At 39.5% G+C, this 21,809-nt stretch overlaps 1 protein-coding gene across 1 annotated transcript in view; it reads right to left on the reverse strand.

Annotated features, from left to right (window-relative positions):
- Positions 1-4,884: 4,884 nt before the first annotated feature.
- DKK2 (dickkopf WNT signaling pathway inhibitor 2) overlaps positions 4,885-21,809 on the reverse strand; it is a 41,328-nt gene continuing 24,403 nt past the window's right edge. Inside the window, exons 2-4 of the mRNA XM_018926794.3 lie at positions 10,696-10,846; positions 9,894-10,043; positions 4,885-9,362 (exon numbers count right to left, since the gene is read on the reverse strand). Of these exons, the coding sequence (XP_018782339.1) occupies positions 9,112-9,362; positions 9,894-10,043; positions 10,696-10,846 (552 nt within the window). The 3' untranslated portion in view covers positions 4,885-9,111. The remainder of the gene's footprint in view (positions 9,363-9,893; positions 10,044-10,695; positions 10,847-21,809) is intronic.

The raw sequence follows: 21,809 nt of genomic DNA on the forward strand, positions 1-21,809 counted from the left end.
TTTTGCTATCATGTAAGGACATTTTCTAAATGTCAGTGTTGTTGTGGCTTTTTTGTTTGTTTGTTGCAAAAAAAGATGCAACACCAATATTGAACACTTGGTTAAGGATAAAATGTTTGGCTTGGAAGGGACTTTAAAGATGATCTAGTTCCAACTCCTCTGCCACAGGCAAGGACATTTCCATGAATTCTGGTTGCTCTGGTATTGAACACCTCCAGGGATGGGGCATCCACAACTTCCCTGGGCAGCCCATCCCAGTGCTTCACCACCCTTATAAGAAGGGCTTTCCTCCTAATATCTAAACTACACCTGCCCTCTGCCAGTTTAAAGCCATTCTCCTTTATCCTGTCACTACTATCCTGCCCTCATAAAAAGTCCCTCTCCAGCTTTCCTGTAGGCCCTCTTTAGGCACTGGAAGGTGCTGTAAGGTCTCCTCAGAACCTTCTCTTTTCCAGGCTAAACAATTCCAGCTCTCTCAGCCTGTCTGCAGAGGAGAGGTGCTCCAGCCCTCTGAGCATCTTCCTGGCCTCCTCTGGACTCACTCCAACAGGTCCATGTGTGTCTTATGTTGAGGCCCCGGAGCTGGAAGGAGAACTCAAAAGGAATTTTTATCTAGAGCGATCAAAAAAAAAATAGAAATCACTGATAACAACTCTGCTGTCTAGCCTCAAATGGAAGCAGTAAAAGAGTAAAAAAAAATTTCCATAGATTTTGCCACAAGTTCTAGTTCTGATGAGCTTTAAACTACAGATTTGTGTGTCTCCATAGTTATTAAGTGTCAATGAAGCTGATTTGAGCTTCATTGATTTGATCACTTTAGCTGTTTCTGTGCATGTTCTAACAGACCAATTTCCCTAGATGAATTGAAATGTGAGTGGCTAGATGTGTCTTCTTCATCCAGACAGAAAAAAAAAAAAAAAATCCTATTTAAACCAAATGGGGATAAACCAGATGTATTTAAACATGAAACAAGCTACCTTCTATCTTAGTGATTTCAAAGTGAAATGACTTTGAAGGAAATATTATTTGGTATCATGTGTGAGCTGTGCTTTAGAACAGTATTCTTGACTGTTTAAATGGGCTAAGTAGGTAAAATAAAGTATCTCATTAAGCACATGGGTATTATGATGACCTACTGCTTCTTTCTAACATGAAGAATTTTTAATTATTGTATCAGTTACCTTCTTTCAGCCTCTCATTACTTTATAGCATTTCATCATCATCTTCACAGTAACTTTCTAAAAAGTCAAAGAACCCTCAACCCTTGAACCAAACCTCCTTATTCCCCTCCATGAATCTTCCCCTGCTACTGTTTTCTGTTCCTGTACTGTTGTTACTCCTGATCACTGAAGTGAGGGGATCATTGCTAAATCAGTCTCTATATACTCTGTGTTTGTATATCAGAGATGCACTTAAGGAAACACTCAGAATGCACTGAAATAAACAGGAATTCTAGCATTTATTTCAAGCTGTTGCAGGCTTCATCTCACATTTCCCTGACAGTAGATTTTTTAGTGCTCAGTAGAAATTAGAAATGATCATTCAGTTCTGTTTACTTCTACATTCCATGCAATTACTTTAATTTAAATTCTGAAACTGGGCTAGAGGTGGAATAACCTGAAACAGTCTGAAAATTAGAACAGTTTATATTTGGAAAATGCAGATATGTGAACATATAATCAAAAATAAAACTAGATTTGAGCTCATAGATGAAAACTAATTTCCTTTAGGAAAATCAGGACATGTAAAATTGCTCTGCTTACACATCTGAGAAGCTCATTAAATATGTTTGGTCATATAAAAATGAATCTCTTTGTCCAGATGGGAAAGGCAACACCAGGGAAGTTGACTCTTATTATAGGTAAGTGATTTCAGCTTTTGTTAAAATGAATGCATGCAAAGCAACATTCCTTCATATGAGTGTCTTCCTGATTGCCTAATTAGAGAGATTGTCACTAATTATAGTAATGACTGTCAACATTACTCAGTCAACACAAATTTTATGGACAGGTTTATGGCACCATAATGGGAATTGCCTGTTTACAACCAAATAATTTCAACAAATAATTTTCACATGGGTGAAATCCTGTTGCTGTAAATGCTGACAGGTATGCAGAAGTGCAATGATTAGTTAGTGAGGAGGGCATGAAATTAGTTATTACAGATATATTTTTATATTTCTATAGTTATATATTTATATTTATTTATATATTTATATGTTATATTGCATATAATATTACAGTCTTGCTATCACTCTAGCATTCAGGTGAGTTGTGCTAACACACTTCTCTATTTTTGGTTTGAATCATTAATATAGTCCCTGTACAATACAAGATGAGTGCTTAATAATTGCACTCTGTCATGGGTGACTTTTAGTTTTCAGCATCACGTGTGGAAAGAAAATTTCTAAATTTATTCTTTTCTGCTCTTTGAGTATGTACTTTGTGCATTGCACAATATGGTGTCCAATTGCAATTATATAAGGATACATTTCTACAAGAGCTTTTAACAAGGGCATCTCCACACATTTCAGAGTTGGTAATTGAATAAACATAAGGAATTCTGTATTCTATTCAAAGCTTCTGAACATTTTGGATCTATGTTTTGAGCTGCAAATCTCATGGAAACAAGTTCTGCAATGGCACTTCTTGTTGTGAGATTCTAAATGCTGTCATGCTGGAGAGAGTATGAGAATTGTATGTTGGCATTTTCACATCTGACTCTGCCAAAATGCAAAATCCAGAGATGCAGAGAAATCAAAATTAATCTGATGAATTCGTAGGTTTTGATGCATTTTGAATTCTCACTGGACGCTCTGGTAGCAGAGGGAAGGCCTCTAGCTCCAGAGTTATTTACAGCCATCCTGATGAATTCCTAATGAAATTTCTATTCCTATTCATCTAATGAAATTCATCTATCACCTGCAGAATGTTCCCTCCATAACCATGGATCTCCACACAAGCTGGCAGCAAGCTCCAGGACAAAGAGCACAGGCTTTCAAGTAATGAAAATGTCTTTATGACTTACTCCAATAGGTGTCCAAGTGTACAGTATTACCAGTTATCTCTGTGCTGCATTGGCCAGGACAGTTATTACCCTCCTCTGAACTTCACAGAAGAATTAAATGTTTCTTCAAACAGAAGAGTTAACTGCCTTTGAGAGCACATACATTAAGATTTTCCTTTAAGCACTGTTGCAATATCCCAGATACTGAGGAAAAAGACATTGCCCAAATAACTTTGAGGTGGATTTTTCTAAAGCTTTGGGTGGTCATTGGATTCATTAGAGAGCTGCATTCCAAAATTCTTGGCAAATTTCTTCCAGAACTCATTGTGCCATTCAGTATTTTCAATGTATCCATATACTTTGATGGCTCCATTAAGAATTACCTTCACTAAGAAAAGAAACAATACTTGTGAGCCTTACAATTCAAATTGGACTGAATAACTGAACGTTTAATACTTGTTTTTTTTTAACAAAAAATTGCAAGTTTGAGCAAATATTGCTGAATAAGATACTCTCAGAAATAAATAGTTCATGAGGAATAGAAAATTGGAAGAACCATCCCATAGCAACAACACTGGCAGACATTTCTGATTTGTTAACTGCTCTTCAGCCACCTTTGATAACTTCAATGGAGAATTACATACGAGTTTTACCAAAGACCCTAAAACTATTGTTTGTGTAAAGAAACCTTTGTGTGTTAATGGTGTTTTCTTTTTTTATAAATATTTTTTTCCCAACAAGGAAAGAAAAAAACTTTAACAAAATCCACCTCTGTGCTTGTTCAAATCTTAGTTTCCTCTAAAAGATTATTTCCTCTTCTTCAGGAAGTTGGCAGGCAGCAAACCACTTCTAAATCAAGCTGCAAGCTGGTACTGCAAAAAGCAGAGTTTATTGGTACCAGACATTTGCAAATAAGTAATTGACACTCATGCTATAACAATAAGCAATTCCAAAAAAAACCCAGGGAGCTGCCAGAACAAACAAATTTGCAATGCTGTATATCCATCTGGGTCAGTCCCATCAGTGGTGGTCAAAATAACAGCTCCAGGACCAGCTGGAGCTCTGTAAAGAGCAGTTGTCTCCTGCTTTTGCCTTTTCCTTCCTTCTGCAAAGACTTTCAGTGGGATCCTTCTGCAAGGGCAGGCTCTGAGCTATAGCAATGTTATCCAAACAATGTGCCTGAGTCCAAAGCCTCTGGAATTACCAGGATTTGGATACACAGAGGACCAAGGTGGGAGGCATACTACTTCCAGAGGAAATTGGCTCAACACTTCAGCTTTTGAGGGACCTGAGTCATTAAAACATGCCTCCCCTCTTTGGGTCAGTACAGTGGGGTCGTGGCTCAGGATCAAAGAGAGGGCATTTGCCTTTCCCGGCTCTTAATTCTTGTGTGGGAAACCATTATTGTTCACAGTGTTTGCAATAGCCTCTAACCACTTTTTGAGGTAGCTTGCCTCCTGTACCTACTGTTTCAAGCTTTGGGTTGGCTCCCACCCTTGCCACCTCCAAATTTTTGGTGCTTTCCCCTTACCTCCCACATTTCTGCCACAAGCAGGACTGTGAAAAGCTGGCAGAGCAGTGAGAGGGGGCTGCAGCAGACATCTGGGGCTTCTCAGAAACTCAGAGAAGCCAGGTAAAGTTGAACAAATGGTAAGAATGGTTACAGGGTCTGTGTTGTACTGTTAGCATTCTTTGGTAGTGGTGAGCATGTGAAAAACTGTATTAGCTGATAAGGCACTTGAGCTGAAAGTCTTCGTTTATCTCAGTGAAACACGAGGATCTAAATGAGGGAGCAGAGACCTTGAAGCTAACTCTGTTTCTTCACTCCTGTCTCATGCAACAAAAGAGAGATATCATACCTCAAACTGGTAAGCAAGGTAAGAAACCATAACTTTATTATGAAACAAATTAATGATTCCTTTGTGTACACTGTGCCCAGAGCAAAAGAAATCCAAAACAACTGCTTTCCTTTTGTCAGGGACTACAGGTAAGCTTGCCTGGGTGAGGAGGAAGTGTTTGGTTTTACCCCAGCAATGTGGGCAGTTATTTTCAGAACATGTGACTGACAACCCAAAGAACAAAGTTTCTTTATTTTTTATAAATGTTGTTTTGATATTACATAATTCTTCTAGCAATTAAGTTTTTGAAAGTTAGAGGATAGATCTCTAAACTCCTAAAAGCCTGAGCTCAGAGCCTCTGTTATATGAGTTTCCCCAGATTTGACCTTCAGGATCTCTTTCTTAAATGGCTTTCCTAGAAGGAAAGCAAACTCAGAGGGGTGAAAAATACAAATTTTCATTGATAGCACTTACTTTTGCTAGTGGGAGTGATGATGCAGAGCTCCAAAGTAAAAGCAGAGAGGGAAGGAATAGTTTAGGAATGTCTCTTCTCAGCCTCTGCCCAAGATATTTTAGGGTGTTGGGTGAGGGCTTTTTTCCTGTTGCCGAGACAATGAGCTGGAAAGTCAGAATATGCAGAAGATGGCTTAAATTTCAGTGAATTCTAGTTTAGGTGGCAGATGCTGAATGTATGCTGTTATTATAGAATCAGATAAATCATTTTAATTGTTTTCATTAAAAAATGTTTAAAATCATAAATACTATAGTTTGCAAACAAAATGAGACAAAGCAAACAGTACAGTAACAGATACACACCCACATTTATACTGTAAATCAAATATATGTAGTTATAAAGTAGAAATCCTTTATTTTTAGGAAAGTTAGTAAGCATTTCCAAAGAGATGCTGCATTGCTGAGGCTATTCTAGGCTAATAGGAAAATTATTTGAATTGTTCAGCAGTAACATCTTGTGTACTTGTGTCATGACAGCAGATTTCTGAACCGTTACTGAACCAAACTCATTCTTAATTCCCGTGATGAGTGACACAGTGAGTGAGAGCAATTATCCCAAAATTTAGCTGTTCTTTTATTCTCAAACTGATGTATATTTCCACAAAACATTGACTGACTGTCTTCTAAACAACCAAAGTTCCGTCTTTCGAAACTGCTTGCATGCTACTCCGTTCAGCTATGTGGCTCAGAATTTGTGGTGCACAAGGAACTGCCTCTGCCTATTGTTTTTGTTCCCATATTAAATCTCTGAAGGCTTTGGCAGTCTTTGCTGAAGTCATTGAGCTCTGAAAATGCTCACAATTTTATTATGTTGATGTTAACAGCGTTGGAATTTTCAAAGGCCTACCAACCAAATTTTGCAAATGACAGTAGCTAAACCTTTTCATTTTATATGATCACTTGTGTAATTTGGAGACCATCCCCCAAATGTATATCTGTTGGAGCAAACAACTAACAGGGATATCAAGACCATTGCTCAATAACCACAGGCATTATTTTGCAATATTTATTGTGCTCTGCAGGAATTTTCCTGGGATCAAAACTTGGCTGGTTTTCTTGACGGTATTCGCAGTTGTGTCACATGAATTGTTTCATGTTACTAGAGCTGAATGCTGGGAGTTGCTGTTTCAGAATTGCAAGTTATAGATTTTGCAGGAGTGCATTTGCATGCTGTAGCCTCTAACAAAACCCTGTGTAATTTGAATACCACCTTTATCCAGCGTGAGTCCCTCTGGTATGTATCACTATCCAGGAAATGTGTCTGGATACCTTTCCCACTTAACTTGGTTGATTTTACATGACACAACCAGGTGCATTATTTTCAAAATCTATTCTTGAGTGTTTAGGGTTAAACCAACCCAAGAGAGGCATACAGGTAGTTGTCCCTAAAACCAGTTTTGTAGAAATGATGTATGGGGATTTCAAGATGACCTTCATGTTCTTTCCCAGAACTCAGCCTACACACAGACACAAGTACAATCAGATGGTTTTACTTGCATAGCTAAGAAACATGATTGTTTTGTCAATTGATTTGCATGTCTTTCTGTAAAGAAATATTCTTAAGCAGCAGGTAAAGAAAAGAATATGGGTAAGATACTTGGGGAGGAATGTGAAAAGAAATTTAATATATTTAATCTTATTATACATTTTTCTACATTAAATTCAACAGGCTGCAAATATATTTTGCTACAAAGCTTTGTGTAAGAAATATCTCTATAAGAAAATTCATCTCATTAAACATTTCCTGTAAATAAATTATCCCAAATAACTGTGTTTTGCAAGAGCAAAATGGCGGGTAGGCCAATAAGAAGAGCTAAAAAATGCTGGGGCCCCATTTCTGCAACCCCCCTGTTCATTTTCTTTTGTATGTAGTGAGCACTTGAGCTATGAGAGCGCTTGAGTTCCTCTTCTGAGTATATGCTGTGTCAGTGTAAATAAAACTTGCAAAATTGCTTCCTGGACTTTTTTAGTATTTTGCAATTTCTAAGCCTTATTCCTGTTTCAGTGACATCGGAAAATGCTGGAGTAAGAAGAGTTGTTTCCAGTAGGGAAGGAGGTGTGTGAAATATTCTTGTGCTTTAGACTCTTATGAAAGATAAGGGCAATGAAGCTGAGGTCTGTGTCCTAATTAGGAAGGCTGAGTCAAGTAGTGTAGCTAAGCTAAAGCTTCAAGGAATCCCACTGGTGGAAAAATGTGTCAGGTAATGGTAATGTTGCCTTCAAAGTTAAACTGCATGCTGGCCTACCCATGTTGTGCAGAACTGAATAAACAGGAAAGTATCTTTTTATCTTTGTATCATAGAACATGAAAATGGGTAATTATAAGTGGGTAATTACAACTTAGCAGTAGGTCAATTATAGAATCAGACTTCTTCAAAGTAATATCAGTCTCTTTACCAAAAGTTTATACAAAGTAATATTTGAAAATGAGTAAAATTTTAAAAGTTTGAGACAAGTCATGGGAGAGAGGCTGTCCTTTTTTAACCAGTACACAAACAATGTAGGGTTGGCAGCTGTTTCCACAGTCTATATTTCTGTCATTCCTGGCAAAACACTCCAGAGTGAGAGGACATCAGTTTCAGGCTGAACACATGCTGGAGGCTGGTATGCTGTGACATCACATGATGTTTAACAAGTCATTTGTGGTCATGCCATCTTCTTACAACCTCTTCTGCAGGAGAGGAGATGCTCACAAGACCCAACTCCTTTTTCTCTGCTGTCTCGAGAACAAATCCATTATACTGCTGCAAAGTGCCATAAGATGTAAAAATTTGAGTTTGTAGCACTATGCTCAAAACACCTCAACAAATGCTGAGGTGTTGAATATATTATATTATAACAGCAACAGAGAACCAACTTCAAAGCTCTTCGTGTTAAGTACTTCAACACTCTGCTATTTCTTTTGGAAATGTCTATAATGCAAGAATGCTTAGGCAAGGGAAGCATATTTAGGACTAATAAGGAACTGCCTGCATATAATTCTGGATTCAGCATGCACACATATTTGCTTCATCTGTTCAACCCAATGCATATTAGCAGTAAACTGAGAAAAATACAAGTAATTAAGTGCCTTACTATGACATTGAACTATATAAAGCATTTCAATTTACCCATGTATAGGAAACAAAACCCTGTTTAAATGCCTCCTCTTAGGTAAACTGCTGCTCTCTTGAAATTTTGAGATGGCCAGTTTTCACCTTCTTCATAAGGCCTGGAAAACATAGCACTCTTGGCCTGCAGGAGTGCTTCCTTGCTGAATGTCAGCCCTGAATAACGAGGGCACGTGGACATTCACAGTAATTTTATTTCCATTTCTCACACTTGCAGTGTGGCCAATAATGTGTTGACAGATGAGTCTTCCTGGCATGCACTGCTTCCTATAGGAGTACAATGTATACAATTTTGTAGGAAATCCTTAACCCTGCTGCAGACCCACTGTATTCCTAACACTGAACCCCTGAAACATCATGGGACAACACAGCGAGGTAAGTGACATTCATTTCCACTCTACTTGTTTGCATACTAGCATTTCCCACAAACTGGAGAATTATTTACAGGAGAACCGTGCGGTGGGTGAACTCCAGCTACACTTGTGTTTGCCACCAGCTCAAAAAGAAATGCATTTGGTGTGACTTCTACTCTAACTGTTACTTTAGCCACTCCACTTTCATTTGCAGTCCCCTTTTTCCACCATGCCATAATGCATTAAACACATAAAGCCACAGTCACTTAATACTATCTTCCCAATCCTCATTCAGATCTTCTGGCACACATGAAGTCTTGATTTAGAAGAGGAGGTCGCATCTTTCCATACTTTACAAGACAAACCCTTGGCACAGTCACATCGTTGGAAAATCTCCAGTCCATGGGACCCTTTCTTGCGCTGTTTGGTGCACACCTCCCCCTGATGCAACACAGGCTTGCAAATTTTGGTCCAGAAGTGGCGAGCACAGCAGTGTCCCTCAATGCAGTCTGATGACCGTAGGCAGGGATCGCCTTCGTGTCCTAAAAAGAGCAACCAAATTACTTTATCTCATGGAAAAATGTGAAACTACAGATTCATTGCAGACTTATGCAAATGGAACTGAGGAAAAGGAGAGGTGATATTATCCACCTGTAGCTATTTGAAGGATGTAAACGCAAGAGAAAATATTAATTAGGGAGGTTCAAGGGGGTAATTCATGAGACCTGCCATATGACTTAGTAAGGAGAAATTCAGCTGCAGGATTGTAAGCGGAATTACAAGTGTTCAATTACATGGCTGCTACAAGAGGAGGATGTCTGCAGTCTTGCACAACTGATAACATGATTGTCAGTCCACATCTGATACAGAGAAGAAAGCAGATGCTGTTTCAATCACAGGAACTGTCGGTTGACATTACATCACTTTCTCAGTCATGCTGTGATCTCTCACAACAGACATTCACTCCTTGTGAAATTACTGCCTATTTCTGGTTTCCACTGCTGTATCTTAACAGCAATGACATGATTCATGACATGAAGGAACACAGCAGTCCGGTCCAAATGTGATCTTACCCTTTATGTGTGACAGCTTGGATCGGGGCCTCCCCAGGTTGTGCCATCCCAAATCCTTGCTCGCATAATGACCATTCTTCTTGTTGCGTGGCCCTTCTAGAGCAGGGATGTGAGGAGTAAGGATGCTTTCAGTTACCGGTATGCAAATACCTACAAGGAAAAGACAGCCACTCAAAGATTTGAATAAGAGAAAAAGCAGCTGAGAGACATGCACTGACCAGGTCAGAATGACGAAAGCACTGGGGTTTGGTCTCATTGGAGCTCAGCTCTAATCACACGTTCACCTCTGGTTCCTGGCACTTAGCCTCACCACAGATCTGCTTTACTCACTGTCAGACAGTCTCTCTGTCACTCTGGCTTTATGGTCCGAGTCCCTGGAGAGCTCCTTACAGACATCTCTCTCCAGTCTCCATGGAAATGCAAACAGTATGGTTATAACCTTCCCCAGGGAGAGTAGATTCAGGATTCATTAAGTCTCCTTTGCTTCCTTACAATATGACTTCTGTACAGCCTTCCAGTGAATCAAAGCACACTGAATGTAGAGCTGTGATTTTAGGAAGCATTTTTTAATTCCTCCACCACAAAATATAAGAAAAAACTGGTAATTCCTGAGCCCTAAACATAGTAATACTATTAAAGAAAATTAGGCAGAGTGGAACAAAGTAGACTATTAAGTTTTCTTGGCTTAGAAAAAGGAGAGCTATCACCCAGGAAAAAACACTGTTGCTGGGAACGCTCATAGCAACATCTGATGTCAAGAAGGCTGACTTTCAGCAGCAAAGCCCGGAGCTGGCAGCCGTACCATTGTTGCAGCGGTTCCCGGGGCAGCACATCCCATCCCGGTGGCAGCGTTTCTTCTTCCTCCGGCACATCATGCACGCGGATGTGGCTTGGTGAGGGCTGTGGCAGTACCGCCCAACCTCGCACTCCTTGTCATTAGTGCAGGGATAGGCCTGGTGGGGAAGAGAAAGGTCTGCAGTGAGGCCTTTGCACAAGGAATGGATGCAGCACGGTTAAAAAACCAAAAAACAAAACAAACAAACAAACAAAAACCAAGAAAACAAACTACCACTGAAACCTCCAAAATAAAACAATAGTGAGGTAACAATTCATGGGGCTAGGAGATGCAACTAGGGGTGCTCCACTGCAGCCACACAGCAATCTTTAAGCTCACACAACTGCTGGTCATTGCTTAAAGAATAAGAGATAGAACCTGCCTGCTCATGGTTCATCTTTCCTTACTTCATCTTTCTTTATCTTCTTACTTACTTTCCTTACTTCATCTTCTTTCATCTTACTTCATCTTTCCTTACTTCAAACATATATGGGCACAAGACAATTCATATTTTTGTGGATTCAGGGATCTGATTCATAGGCAGGAGCTTAAAACTCCACAATGAACAATCAACACAGCCATGAAAGCCAGTAACAATACTGAAACACACCCTCCAATAGGTAACATTTCATTTTAAACTCTGAGGAGGTATTCTTCCTTTGGCAGTTGTCAAACACACTGGTGTATTGTGAATAAGCTCAGTGTTGTCACCATGAGTATCTGCATCACACTCATTCAAATGTCTAACTTCACCACTCATCCCTGGCCCCCACCCATGGGACTCCCTGGAAGTGAACAAATGTCACTGATCAGCATTTCACTTTGATAACCTTTCATTCACTTCTGGAGTATACTCCTTACACTTGCCACCTGCTAAAACTACACCCTAAGGTATGCACCATGAAATGTATTACAGAGCACAAAATATCTTGCACATATAATTCCGTACAAGCAGATACATGGGTATAAAATTCTTCTCTATTCATCAAAACCAGCATTACCTCACAGGAAAACAGACTTTAAAATGAAGAAAAAAAAAAAAAAAAAAAAAAGCAAAAGCACTGCATTCTCCCATAAAGATAAAGAAAACTTTGTTCCCAAAAAAGAAAAAGAGAAGATTCTTGAAAGAGACACAATAACACACACTGCCACATTCCAGGATGCTTTCTGCTGACTCCCACACAGCTACAACTATGCTATCTGTTTGAATCTAATTTTACTGCCTGTAAAATTAATTACAGATTTTTTTTCCATTCCTCAAAATTATTCTTGAAGAAATTGTTTAAATAAAAAAAAGATGACAATAAATTTTGTGCACTTCCTGGAAAATTATGTTTACATTTCCTCAACTAATTTTCTTCAGTATTTCAAGTAAATCAAACTATTGATTTTCTTTTCAAAATGATTTTTCAATTAATTATTCACCCCACCTGCCCCCCAAAAAAAGCTCAACTGACTAATTCCCAGGGTAGAATGATTACTTTTCTGTAACCATTTTTGAAATCAAGACATAAATTTCTCTCAGAAAAGAAAAACTTCAAGGTCTTTAAGAATTCACTTTGAAAGTTGTTTCTTTAGGTGGAGAGACTCTTGTCTACCTATCTTCATGCGATTCTGTTGTGAATCACATAAGAAACAAGAGGTCTTCAAAGAAAACCTAATTTCTCTCATGTCAGTAGTGGGAGGGGAAGCTATGCCATTTCTCATGTGACTTCATGAGTTGGTTGTCAAAATTTACATTACAGTACCAAAAGTGCTGGCTGGGTGTTTCCCAAGTGCTGTTGCCTCAGTACTTCTGCCTTCTAAATATGTGCCTTTGAGAATTTTTCCAGGGTGCAGCTGTTTGGAGTAATCTGAACTATGTGGAAGTCTCTTAGCCTTAAGAATGGACATTTCCTCAAGAGGATGAAATCAAAGAAGGCCAGATATTTTAAGCTAGAAGTATCAATAAGAGACAAATAGAAACACATTTTGGTACTCTTATGGCATAACCAGATTCTACTTATTCTAGCAGAGTGGAGCTAAAGTAATCTTCCCTCAATGCTATCACTCCTTTCCCTCATTTTTCCAAAACTAATAAATAAAACTGATTTTAAATTTATTATATAGTTACCATAAAAGTAAGACTTCTATTTAAATTATACCTTACTAACCTATGGATCTTACAATGCAAAAAAAAGGAGATTTTATATAGACTTGTGCACGGTTATACTGAGTTTGGAAAATACTAACTCTGCTAGCTGGAGGAAATGCAAATAAAAAACAGATGGACTGGCTAAAACCTGGAGATGAAGGCATTTTAGACCCTTGTCTGTCATCAAGACCTTCATAACCGCATCTTTTTTCCAATATGGGCATGTGGCATACACCTGCAACTTGTCAGCAAGAAGCCTACTTGCAGTTTTATTTTGGTTCCTCAAATAGCTTCTTAAAAAAAAGAGTTCCCTGATCCTGCATGGTGCTAATGAATGCTCTCACATACTGTATCCAGTGATTGTTTTACTTTTGGCTTTTAAGCTGAGTGACACGGAAAAGATATTTTAAGATATGTATCTAATTGCCAGCTCTACACTCTGTTCTTGAGAATGGCGAAAATAACAAAAGACAACTTCAAAAATTGCTAGGAAAATCAAGAGAACCCAGCCTTTCCTCCCAATCTAGAGCCCATTCCTAAATAAAAATGATACTTCTGAATTACAATATGCCAAAACTGACCTACCTAAGGCAAATGACTGCAGCACATCAAAAAATAAGTCTGTTTCATGCAGCTTAGATAACAACTAATAGGTCCACTCAAAAGACCAGCTACCAGCCAGCCATACAAGAAACCCTCTTGCAAATGCCTGCTGCCACCAACTATTTTGATCTGCCAAAATCCCTATCCAATTATAGCCTGGCTATCAATCACGGGACCTTGAAACAAAAATGCCTATATAGCCTTGTGTCTGTTTCCTAGTCACTAGACATTCATTAGAATAGACATAATTCCTGCTGTCAGAAGAATAATTCCTATTGCTGCGTAGCATTCATTATAGAAACAGAAAAATAAAATAACATATTGTCTACTTAGCCTTGGTTAGCAGGAGGGAAATGCATCCATAACTATTCCTTTGTTGTCAGTTGAGTCAATCTAGGTATACTTCTTTTAAATACAGGGTAAAGAAAACATACTTGTAAAAACGTGCATGTTAACTATTATCTACGTATAAGTTGAGGTTTCCTAAATCTCCTGCACCACAGTGCCTGAAACAGAGTCTTTACGTTCAGAGAATTGTGGAGAACATTTCCTATATACAACACAAAGACACAGATCAGTCCCAGATGGAAAGGGAAGAAGAAAGCTGTAAACCAGCTCTACTTCCCCAGCAAAGATAACTAATTCTATAAGGCACATCATCCCTTCACATTCTTCAGCTACACATATCATTTTCTGGTTGTAAATCCCCATTCACTAAACACAGCTTTGACAGCATGGGAAACCAGATGAAACTGAGATAAAATACTGAAGCTGCATTTAAACAATATTTTTTTATTCCGCTTGCAGGCAATCAAGTCACCCGTAGCATGACATGAACTAGATGTGCCTGTGATAATGAGTCACATTTTCAGAATGCGGTGTCTGATTAAGAGCATTGTTTACTGACATGGTTTTTCCTCAGCCATTCCAATTAGTTCTGTATCCTTGTATAAAAGATACTGTTGATTACTTGTCCAAAACTGTACAGCAAAGGGATTTTTGCAATGTTGGATGATTCAGGCTTGAAATGGATGTTGCTTCTGCTGCTCCAAAATGTCACCTGCATCAGTCCACCAAAACTAGCCCTTACCAGTCAGGTCACAACAACACAGAGATGTTAAACTTCTCTCTTGGGGAGAGAGAATATTCCTTCCCTTCTGAATTTATATTCAAAATTTCATGAATGTATTATAGAAATACTCAAGGAAAATTATGCAGAGGATAGAGGACAAAAGTTGGGGATTTTTTTTAGTTGAACAAGTTGTTCCAGGCACTAATATCTTCCTTTTTATATTAACTTCCCAGGAAGGCTCCATAAGGAACTGACTGTTTACATTTTGTGGCTAAGTGGGTAATGCCATTCCCATGATTTGAGAATCATGCAGCAGTGAGGTTTATGCTTATCTCTGTTTCCTCCTTTTGACAGAGGAGCTCTTAGCTCCTTTCCTCAGTGCAATGACACTTTCTTGATATTTTTGCTGGAGTCATTTGCTATCACACATATTTTATAGACACCACAGAGTTTCACTGCAAGCTGTAGCAATATTAAGTGGTGAGACTGTAGTGCTAAGAAATCAAACAGTTTGAGTCTCTCGGTCTGACACTATAAAACGTAATGGAGAAGCACTCCAGGGGGAGAGTAAGACAGACACTATAATGTGCTGAAGGGTGAGAAGACTGATGGCAAACATACTTTATTGAGCTTTGGGAGATAAGGTCTTGAATTTCAGCATGGCCTCCAGCAAATATTTGAAGACAATATTCCCAGCCAGTGTCTTAAGTCACCAGGCTCTCATCTGCTCGTATTAGGATGTCTCATTTGTTTTTATGCTGAAGTACTCCACACCGTACTAGGTAAGCCCAAGTCAGTGAAAGGCAGGAAGAGCCACTGGCATTTTTGCCTGGACTGTGTCATCACTTATCCAGCACAAGCAGTTGAGACACTGCTGGCTTTAGACCCACCTTCAACACTGACAGGAGCTGGGCCCAAATAGGTGTTTTGATGGAACAGATATCAGTAGTGATTCCCCCAGAAGCAATTAACTTTTTTTTAAAACACATCATAAAATCCAAGTGCAGAGTCAGTCCTGGCAGAAAATCATGGCTACTACCCCTCCCAGCAGAAGAAACAGTATGGAGGTTGTCCATTAGCCTTTCACTGCAGATGCCAAGCAGCACTTAGTAAGACAGATGAATTTCATGTACCACAGAAATGACAGTTCCACTGCACTTACTGTTCTGCATATTCTGCCAGATTTGGTCCATACAATCATCCCCTGATGATAGTGAGGACTAAGCAGAAGAAGAAGAGAAAAGCTGCAACCAGTTGTACAGCCAGGAAGCAAGAGCTCTCCAGAGCTACCAAGTCAGTCCTTCATCATCCTCTCTCACTTGGCAAAGAGGCAGTAGCTTTGTTGCAAAGGTGAGACAAGGGACTCAAGGAAATGGACACATACATTAAGCCAGGAAGGGCCTCGCTTCCTAGGTAACCATATGTCAGAAAATTAATTTAGGCTTTTACTCAGTCTTGTACAGACTACCCTTATTTACTAATATCCTGTAAATACCTGTGCCACTAGGCTGTGCTACCACATACTACAGACATCTTCTTCTGCTGTCAAAATCTCTTCTATATCACATCTACACAATCTTTTATGTTCATACAATGTCTGTGAGACAGGTCACCACAAATGAATTGGTACTGCAACTCAGTTTATCACTCACTTGTTAGTTAAGGAAAAAAAGTTATTTTCTCTATTTCAATTAACCATGCTTCTGTAAATTTTAAAATAATGACTGTGAAGGAGGTGGAAGCTGATCTCTTTGTAGCCAATATGCTGGCTAGATGATCAAAACTGTCCTGAACTAGAGGCAAGAGGACAGAGTTTCCAACCTACACTTGAGAGATGAACAAAAGAGTTTGTTTTCCTTTAGTCTTGGGCATATTGCTTAATATTCCAAAGCCATCAGGCACAATGAAGCAACCAACTGGCTCAATCATGGTGAGAGTCTCTCCTTCCCATCCTGCTTTGGACAGGACAGAACTATCTTTCAGAGCAAGGACTTGATCCCCACGGAGCAAACATATGAAATAGCCACAGGGGTGCCATGTTTTCTTTTTCTTTTCTCTTACTCTGAAGAATTAGTAATCCAAATTAAAAGCATGCCAATAAATTAGGAAATGCAAACATATGCTTTAACCAAGTAGCCCGCTGTCAAGACTAACTACAAAGAATGCAAGTCATTGTTTGGCTCCCCAGTTGGGCCTGATTCTGAGTTGGGTCTCAAATTTGTTTTGGCTTTTAACAGATCAACATTGGTGGGACAGTTGTATGCAACATGTGGCCTGTAGAGCTAAATGAATACATCACATGTGGGATTCGTCCCACTCGCCTCTTTGGAGACAGAGTGAAGATTCTCTCAGAAGTCTGAGAGAAATCCTAACATGATCTCACAGGATACAAACCTTAGTAACAATGGAAATAACAGCTCTTTATTCAGCACCACATGAATGTGATAAAGCAGAACGGAGGGGGTAAGAGGGGAATTCAAAGCCTTTTAATAATGAACAAACAAAGCAAACTCCCAGCTCTTTGTGGGTTGTCTTTTTCCCTGCAAGGCAACTAAACCACTCACTGATAGCTTCTCAGGTGTATCCAGAAAAATCCACCTTTGACAGACTTCGGCCTAACTTTCTCCTAGGTGCTAAGCAGACATTTAGGTTAAAATGTGGATGAGAAATTACCATTATTTAGTATTATATTATTAATCCCAAACAAGAGAAGTGTTTATCAGCAGCCATCTGGAGTGATGTATTTTTCCCACAGCACTGCTGATGTTGCTTTTTTCTATTCTTAGCTCAGCATAGGCATAGATGATAGTGAGGGATCTCACTGTGTGCAAGCACAAAGCCATGGTTAATTTATCCCACAGAGGAAATCATGCTGTGCTCTCAGACAGCTCCAGACATAGATCCTGTCTCAGACTGAGAAACCAGAAACTCTCAACTCTCAGTGACTGCTGTGGCACAGATCCTTCCTAAAAGAAAAACTTAACAGTAGTTGCAATGAAACAGTTTTACTTCTTTCAGTTGCCATAGCAAGCTCAATGATTCAATTTTTCTCACCAAACCGTGTTTTTTTTTAAAATAATATAACTGACCCATTTCTCTCTCAGACCTAAAGAGAAAAGTGCCATATTCAGCCTCTAGATTCAGTACAAGCACTTTTTTCTAGAGATAATGTATTTTTAACTCTTCAATTTAACACAACACTGCTGTTACATGAGGTCTGATTCACAGAGTACTACATCATGGATACATATACTGCAGCTTCCAAAGATCACTCCTTCAAACTATGTGGATAATGGTCCCAGAAGCCTGCATTATTAAACAATAAATATTCATTTTTCAAAGGAATTCTCAATCCACTGCTAGACCACCAGGGAAAGAACATTTCTATGACCTGCAGTAGTCCAGCTCTCATGATTTGCTAGAGCCAAAGAAAACTCAGATCTTAACAACCAGAAAACAAACCTCACTGAGGTCCCTCTGAACCAACTGAGGCAAGACTCACAGGGGTCCTCCCATGAATTTTCTTTGTCCAAACAGTAATGGCATGGAAAACAACATCCTGTTCTGCAAGCACTAGGCAGTTATGGAGGGAGCTGTGGGGGGAGTGTGTAGCTGCACTGGTGGAAAGAGAGTCAAACACCTCCAAATAAACAGGGGAGCTGTGCTGCCCTATCTCACACAGCACTAGTCAGTGTTAGTGGTGACTCTCCCAGTGCAGACAGGAAAAAGCCTCCAAAGATTTTCCTGAATGGTATCTCACTCAATGTGACCCTATGGGTGTCTCAGCCCGCATAATGAATTTCAACAAGCATTTTAGGTCTAGACTATCTAGATCACTCCAACCTATTCTACATCTTATAAATCTACACCTTCTCTTACAGAACTGCCTACATTTTGTGTCCTACTGGGAGAAGGTAGTGTCTGTTTAAAGCTGGCCTTGGCTTCAGAAAGACATATGGATGAAGGTAATCTGAAAGAATGCAAGGGGATCAGTAAAATTTCCGGGAGGATACTATTATCTCAGCTAAACCTGCCTTAACTTAGTGCATTTTACATGTGGCATGAAAGTATAAACACAAATGTTAACCACATTTAGGACAATCCACGTTAAAATTTTATTGAATTTATTTCACCGTCAATTCCTCATCATACTTCTATAAATTTTAAAATAATGACTGTGAAGGAGGTGGAAGCTGACCTCGGTAAAACCAGGTAAAGCCAGAAATTAGTTACATTTCCAAGTAACTTAAAGGGCAGAATTGTATGCCCAAAATATGCACAGATGTACATTGCTTATCACAGAATAGCATCAAACTTGCTCCAGAATACAGCAAATACATTGTTGTCCCAGAGGGAGCACAGCTACAAGTTTTCCAATTCTATCCCATCTTTGAGACAAATTATCACCCTTAGGTCCATACTGGCATCACTCTGCTTCTCAAAGGAAGCAATTATGTTTCCTGCCCCATGCACAGTGTACATACAGAGGTGTTCAGGTTTTCCCTGCCTACCTGATATTGTGACCATGATATTTCATAGCAGTGAAATAGCATGTTTCCTCCTCAATATTTGGAGAGATCACGAGCCACCTACTCTGCTTGATTTTGAAGTTGGCTTTCTGCGCTGTAGAACTGGAACCTTACAGAAGAGATAATTAAAGAAGGTACAAAAATTTGGGGAACATTCAGTTTGACCCCAAATCTTACAGGCTCTGACTCAATGTGTCTGATTCATGTTGTTTGGTGAACTACCAGCAGCAGCATCACAACAGAGCATCAAAACAATGTTAGGTAATCGTTAAAGTCAACAGTGTAGTTCTAAATCAATATGACAGGAAGCCTCCAAGTCTTGATTTTATGCCATGTTCAAATGCATCACCAAAGGCTGCTTAAAGAATGAAGGTTTGTTAACACATGCTTTGTTCTATGTCCAGCCTTTTCAGAAGACTGTTCTTGCCCTTTTATCTCTGCCTTTTCCCCTCTCCTTTTCTGAAGGTTCTCCTTTTTAGTTTTGTCTCTAATTGGCTATTTATCACCTGTTCCAGCACGAGTCTTCTGGCATTTGGATCAACATGTTTACTGCAATGGATGAGCAGTTGGAGTACTAAGAATACTATCCAAATGAAAACAGCTAGCAGAACTTATGGCTCCTAAAGTACCAGGCATTAAAACAGAGGGAAATACTCAGATGATGTGGTTTAGTGTAAAATAACACTCCTGGAAACTGGCGAGTCATGGCACACTGTCATGGGGGAGCTTTTATTGGGAGCCATGTCTGCAAGCATGTATACAGAGCAAGAAAAATGAGATGACAGCTTTCCCTTCTGTAGTATTCCTACTAAGCAAGTAAACTGCCTTTGCTTTCAAACACTCACAAATTCTAGAAAAACAAGGGGGGAAACCTATCTTATTGAAGTCAGTGCAAAAACTCTCCTTTGTCTGCGACGCTGCCTGGAGAGAGAGTGCTTTCAGGTTATAAACATTTGTGCAGCATCTGCAATTCTCACCCTGGAAATTACTTTGGTAGTCCTAAAGAATACACTTTGCATTGCAGAATACAAAGCATTTAAGACACCATTTTTCAAAATGTGCTTTCTCTGCTTCTCATATTTAAAAGGACAGCCCTGAAAACATGAGTTTGTGGCAGCTGGAGAGACAGCCAGATGCCATATGTCTGAGAAGGATGAACTGCAGTCTCCACCTCAGCAGACTGCTGACCACAGTCTAACATCATTACTGAATGTCAGCATTATTGTCTCCTTCCCTGATGGTCATCTGTGTGGGAACACCTGACTCATATACCTCTTCCAACACCCAGTTCTTTCTGCATGCATCAGAAACCACCACTGACATCTGATATTCCAAACACCTTCCCCACTTTTTCTGTTCTATGTAAGCCCCTCTGCAACATGATGGCTGTGGCTGCTCCATTGCAGGGGGAGCTGAGAATGCCAAAGCACCTACAGAGAATGAAATCAGACATCAAAATTCCATCAGTCCAGCTTTAAAGTCAGAACAACCAACCAACTCTGGGGTACCTGCACCAGCTCCCACTTTCCAATCTCTTGTACCACAGATGATTAAGAGGCATTGCCACTGAAGTCCATGTGTTTTAAGGAAAAAGAAAGAAACAAAAAAGTTAGTATTTCTTCAGTTTTTACAATTGGTCTGCATGAGTGAGACTGAGAAACAGAACAAGTCAATAATGCAGCTTGGGGCTTTCCTTTTCATAACAACAGGAAGAATTACAGTATGAGAGCGTAGCTCCTCATCCTGACTCATTCTAGGAGCAATTGTGCTTGGATGAGGAGCCAGCAGTGCTTATGCAGTGAGACTACCTGCAGAAAACCAGCTGTCCTGGGAAAACACTTGGTCACAGCCCCCTGAGGGCACAGGCAACTTCTGTAAAGTGCTTAGACTCATACTGCTGCTCAGCTGACTCCTCAGTAAGTGTAAAATGAAAAATTGTAATTCTAGGCTATTAAGGCAAATTATCACAGTTTACTCAAAGAAGGCCAAAGATGACAAAGGGAAAGGATTCCTAAAAGCTCCATTAAAAATGCCATTGTACTCTTATTATATGATTAAATTGGAACTGCCTACCAAACTTCAGCCTGTGGTAAATAACGTAGCAATCAAGGTTTCAACACTATTCACCCTTTTACCCCCTTTTCTTTTAAAATGCTCCTGGTTAATTTTGCACAAACAAGAAAACAGGAACAGCACAGCAAGGCAAGAATAGCTTGTGAGTAAAACCAGATGAAGACTAACATATTTACATAGTGTAATGACTTCACTATTAATTCAAACAAACCCAGACCCCAATTCTCAGAAGAGAGAGAGAGCACATGCAGTCCAGGAGGCAAGAACAGGGTGGCTTCAGACTACATTTATGTCTGCAGCCCCTGAGTTAATAGAGACTGCTCTTAGTTTCAGTCTGCAATAGTCACTGGGGGACCATCTTTCACTCCAGACTCTGTACTCCGACTACACCCTCTTCTCAATCTTATGGGCCCCTTTTCATTTTCAAGCAAGGCTTCCTTCAGGGCTAGGGACCATAACACAAAAGAGACAGAACAGTAGGATTTCGGAAAATATCTAATTTGGAGGGGAAAAAAACCCCACCTAATCTGAGAGAAATGAAAGAAAAAAGAGAGGGGAAAGAAAGAAAGAAGAACAATCCTACACAGTTTCTGAACCCAGCCAAAACAGACAGTGTCCTATTCTAGTCATTGTTAGAAAGCAATTACCTAGAATTCTGGCATTTAACATG

This window comes from Serinus canaria, chromosome 4 (assembly GCF_022539315.1).
Source record: "Serinus canaria isolate serCan28SL12 chromosome 4, serCan2020, whole genome shotgun sequence".
NCBI lineage: Eukaryota > Metazoa > Chordata > Aves > Passeriformes > Fringillidae > Serinus > Serinus canaria.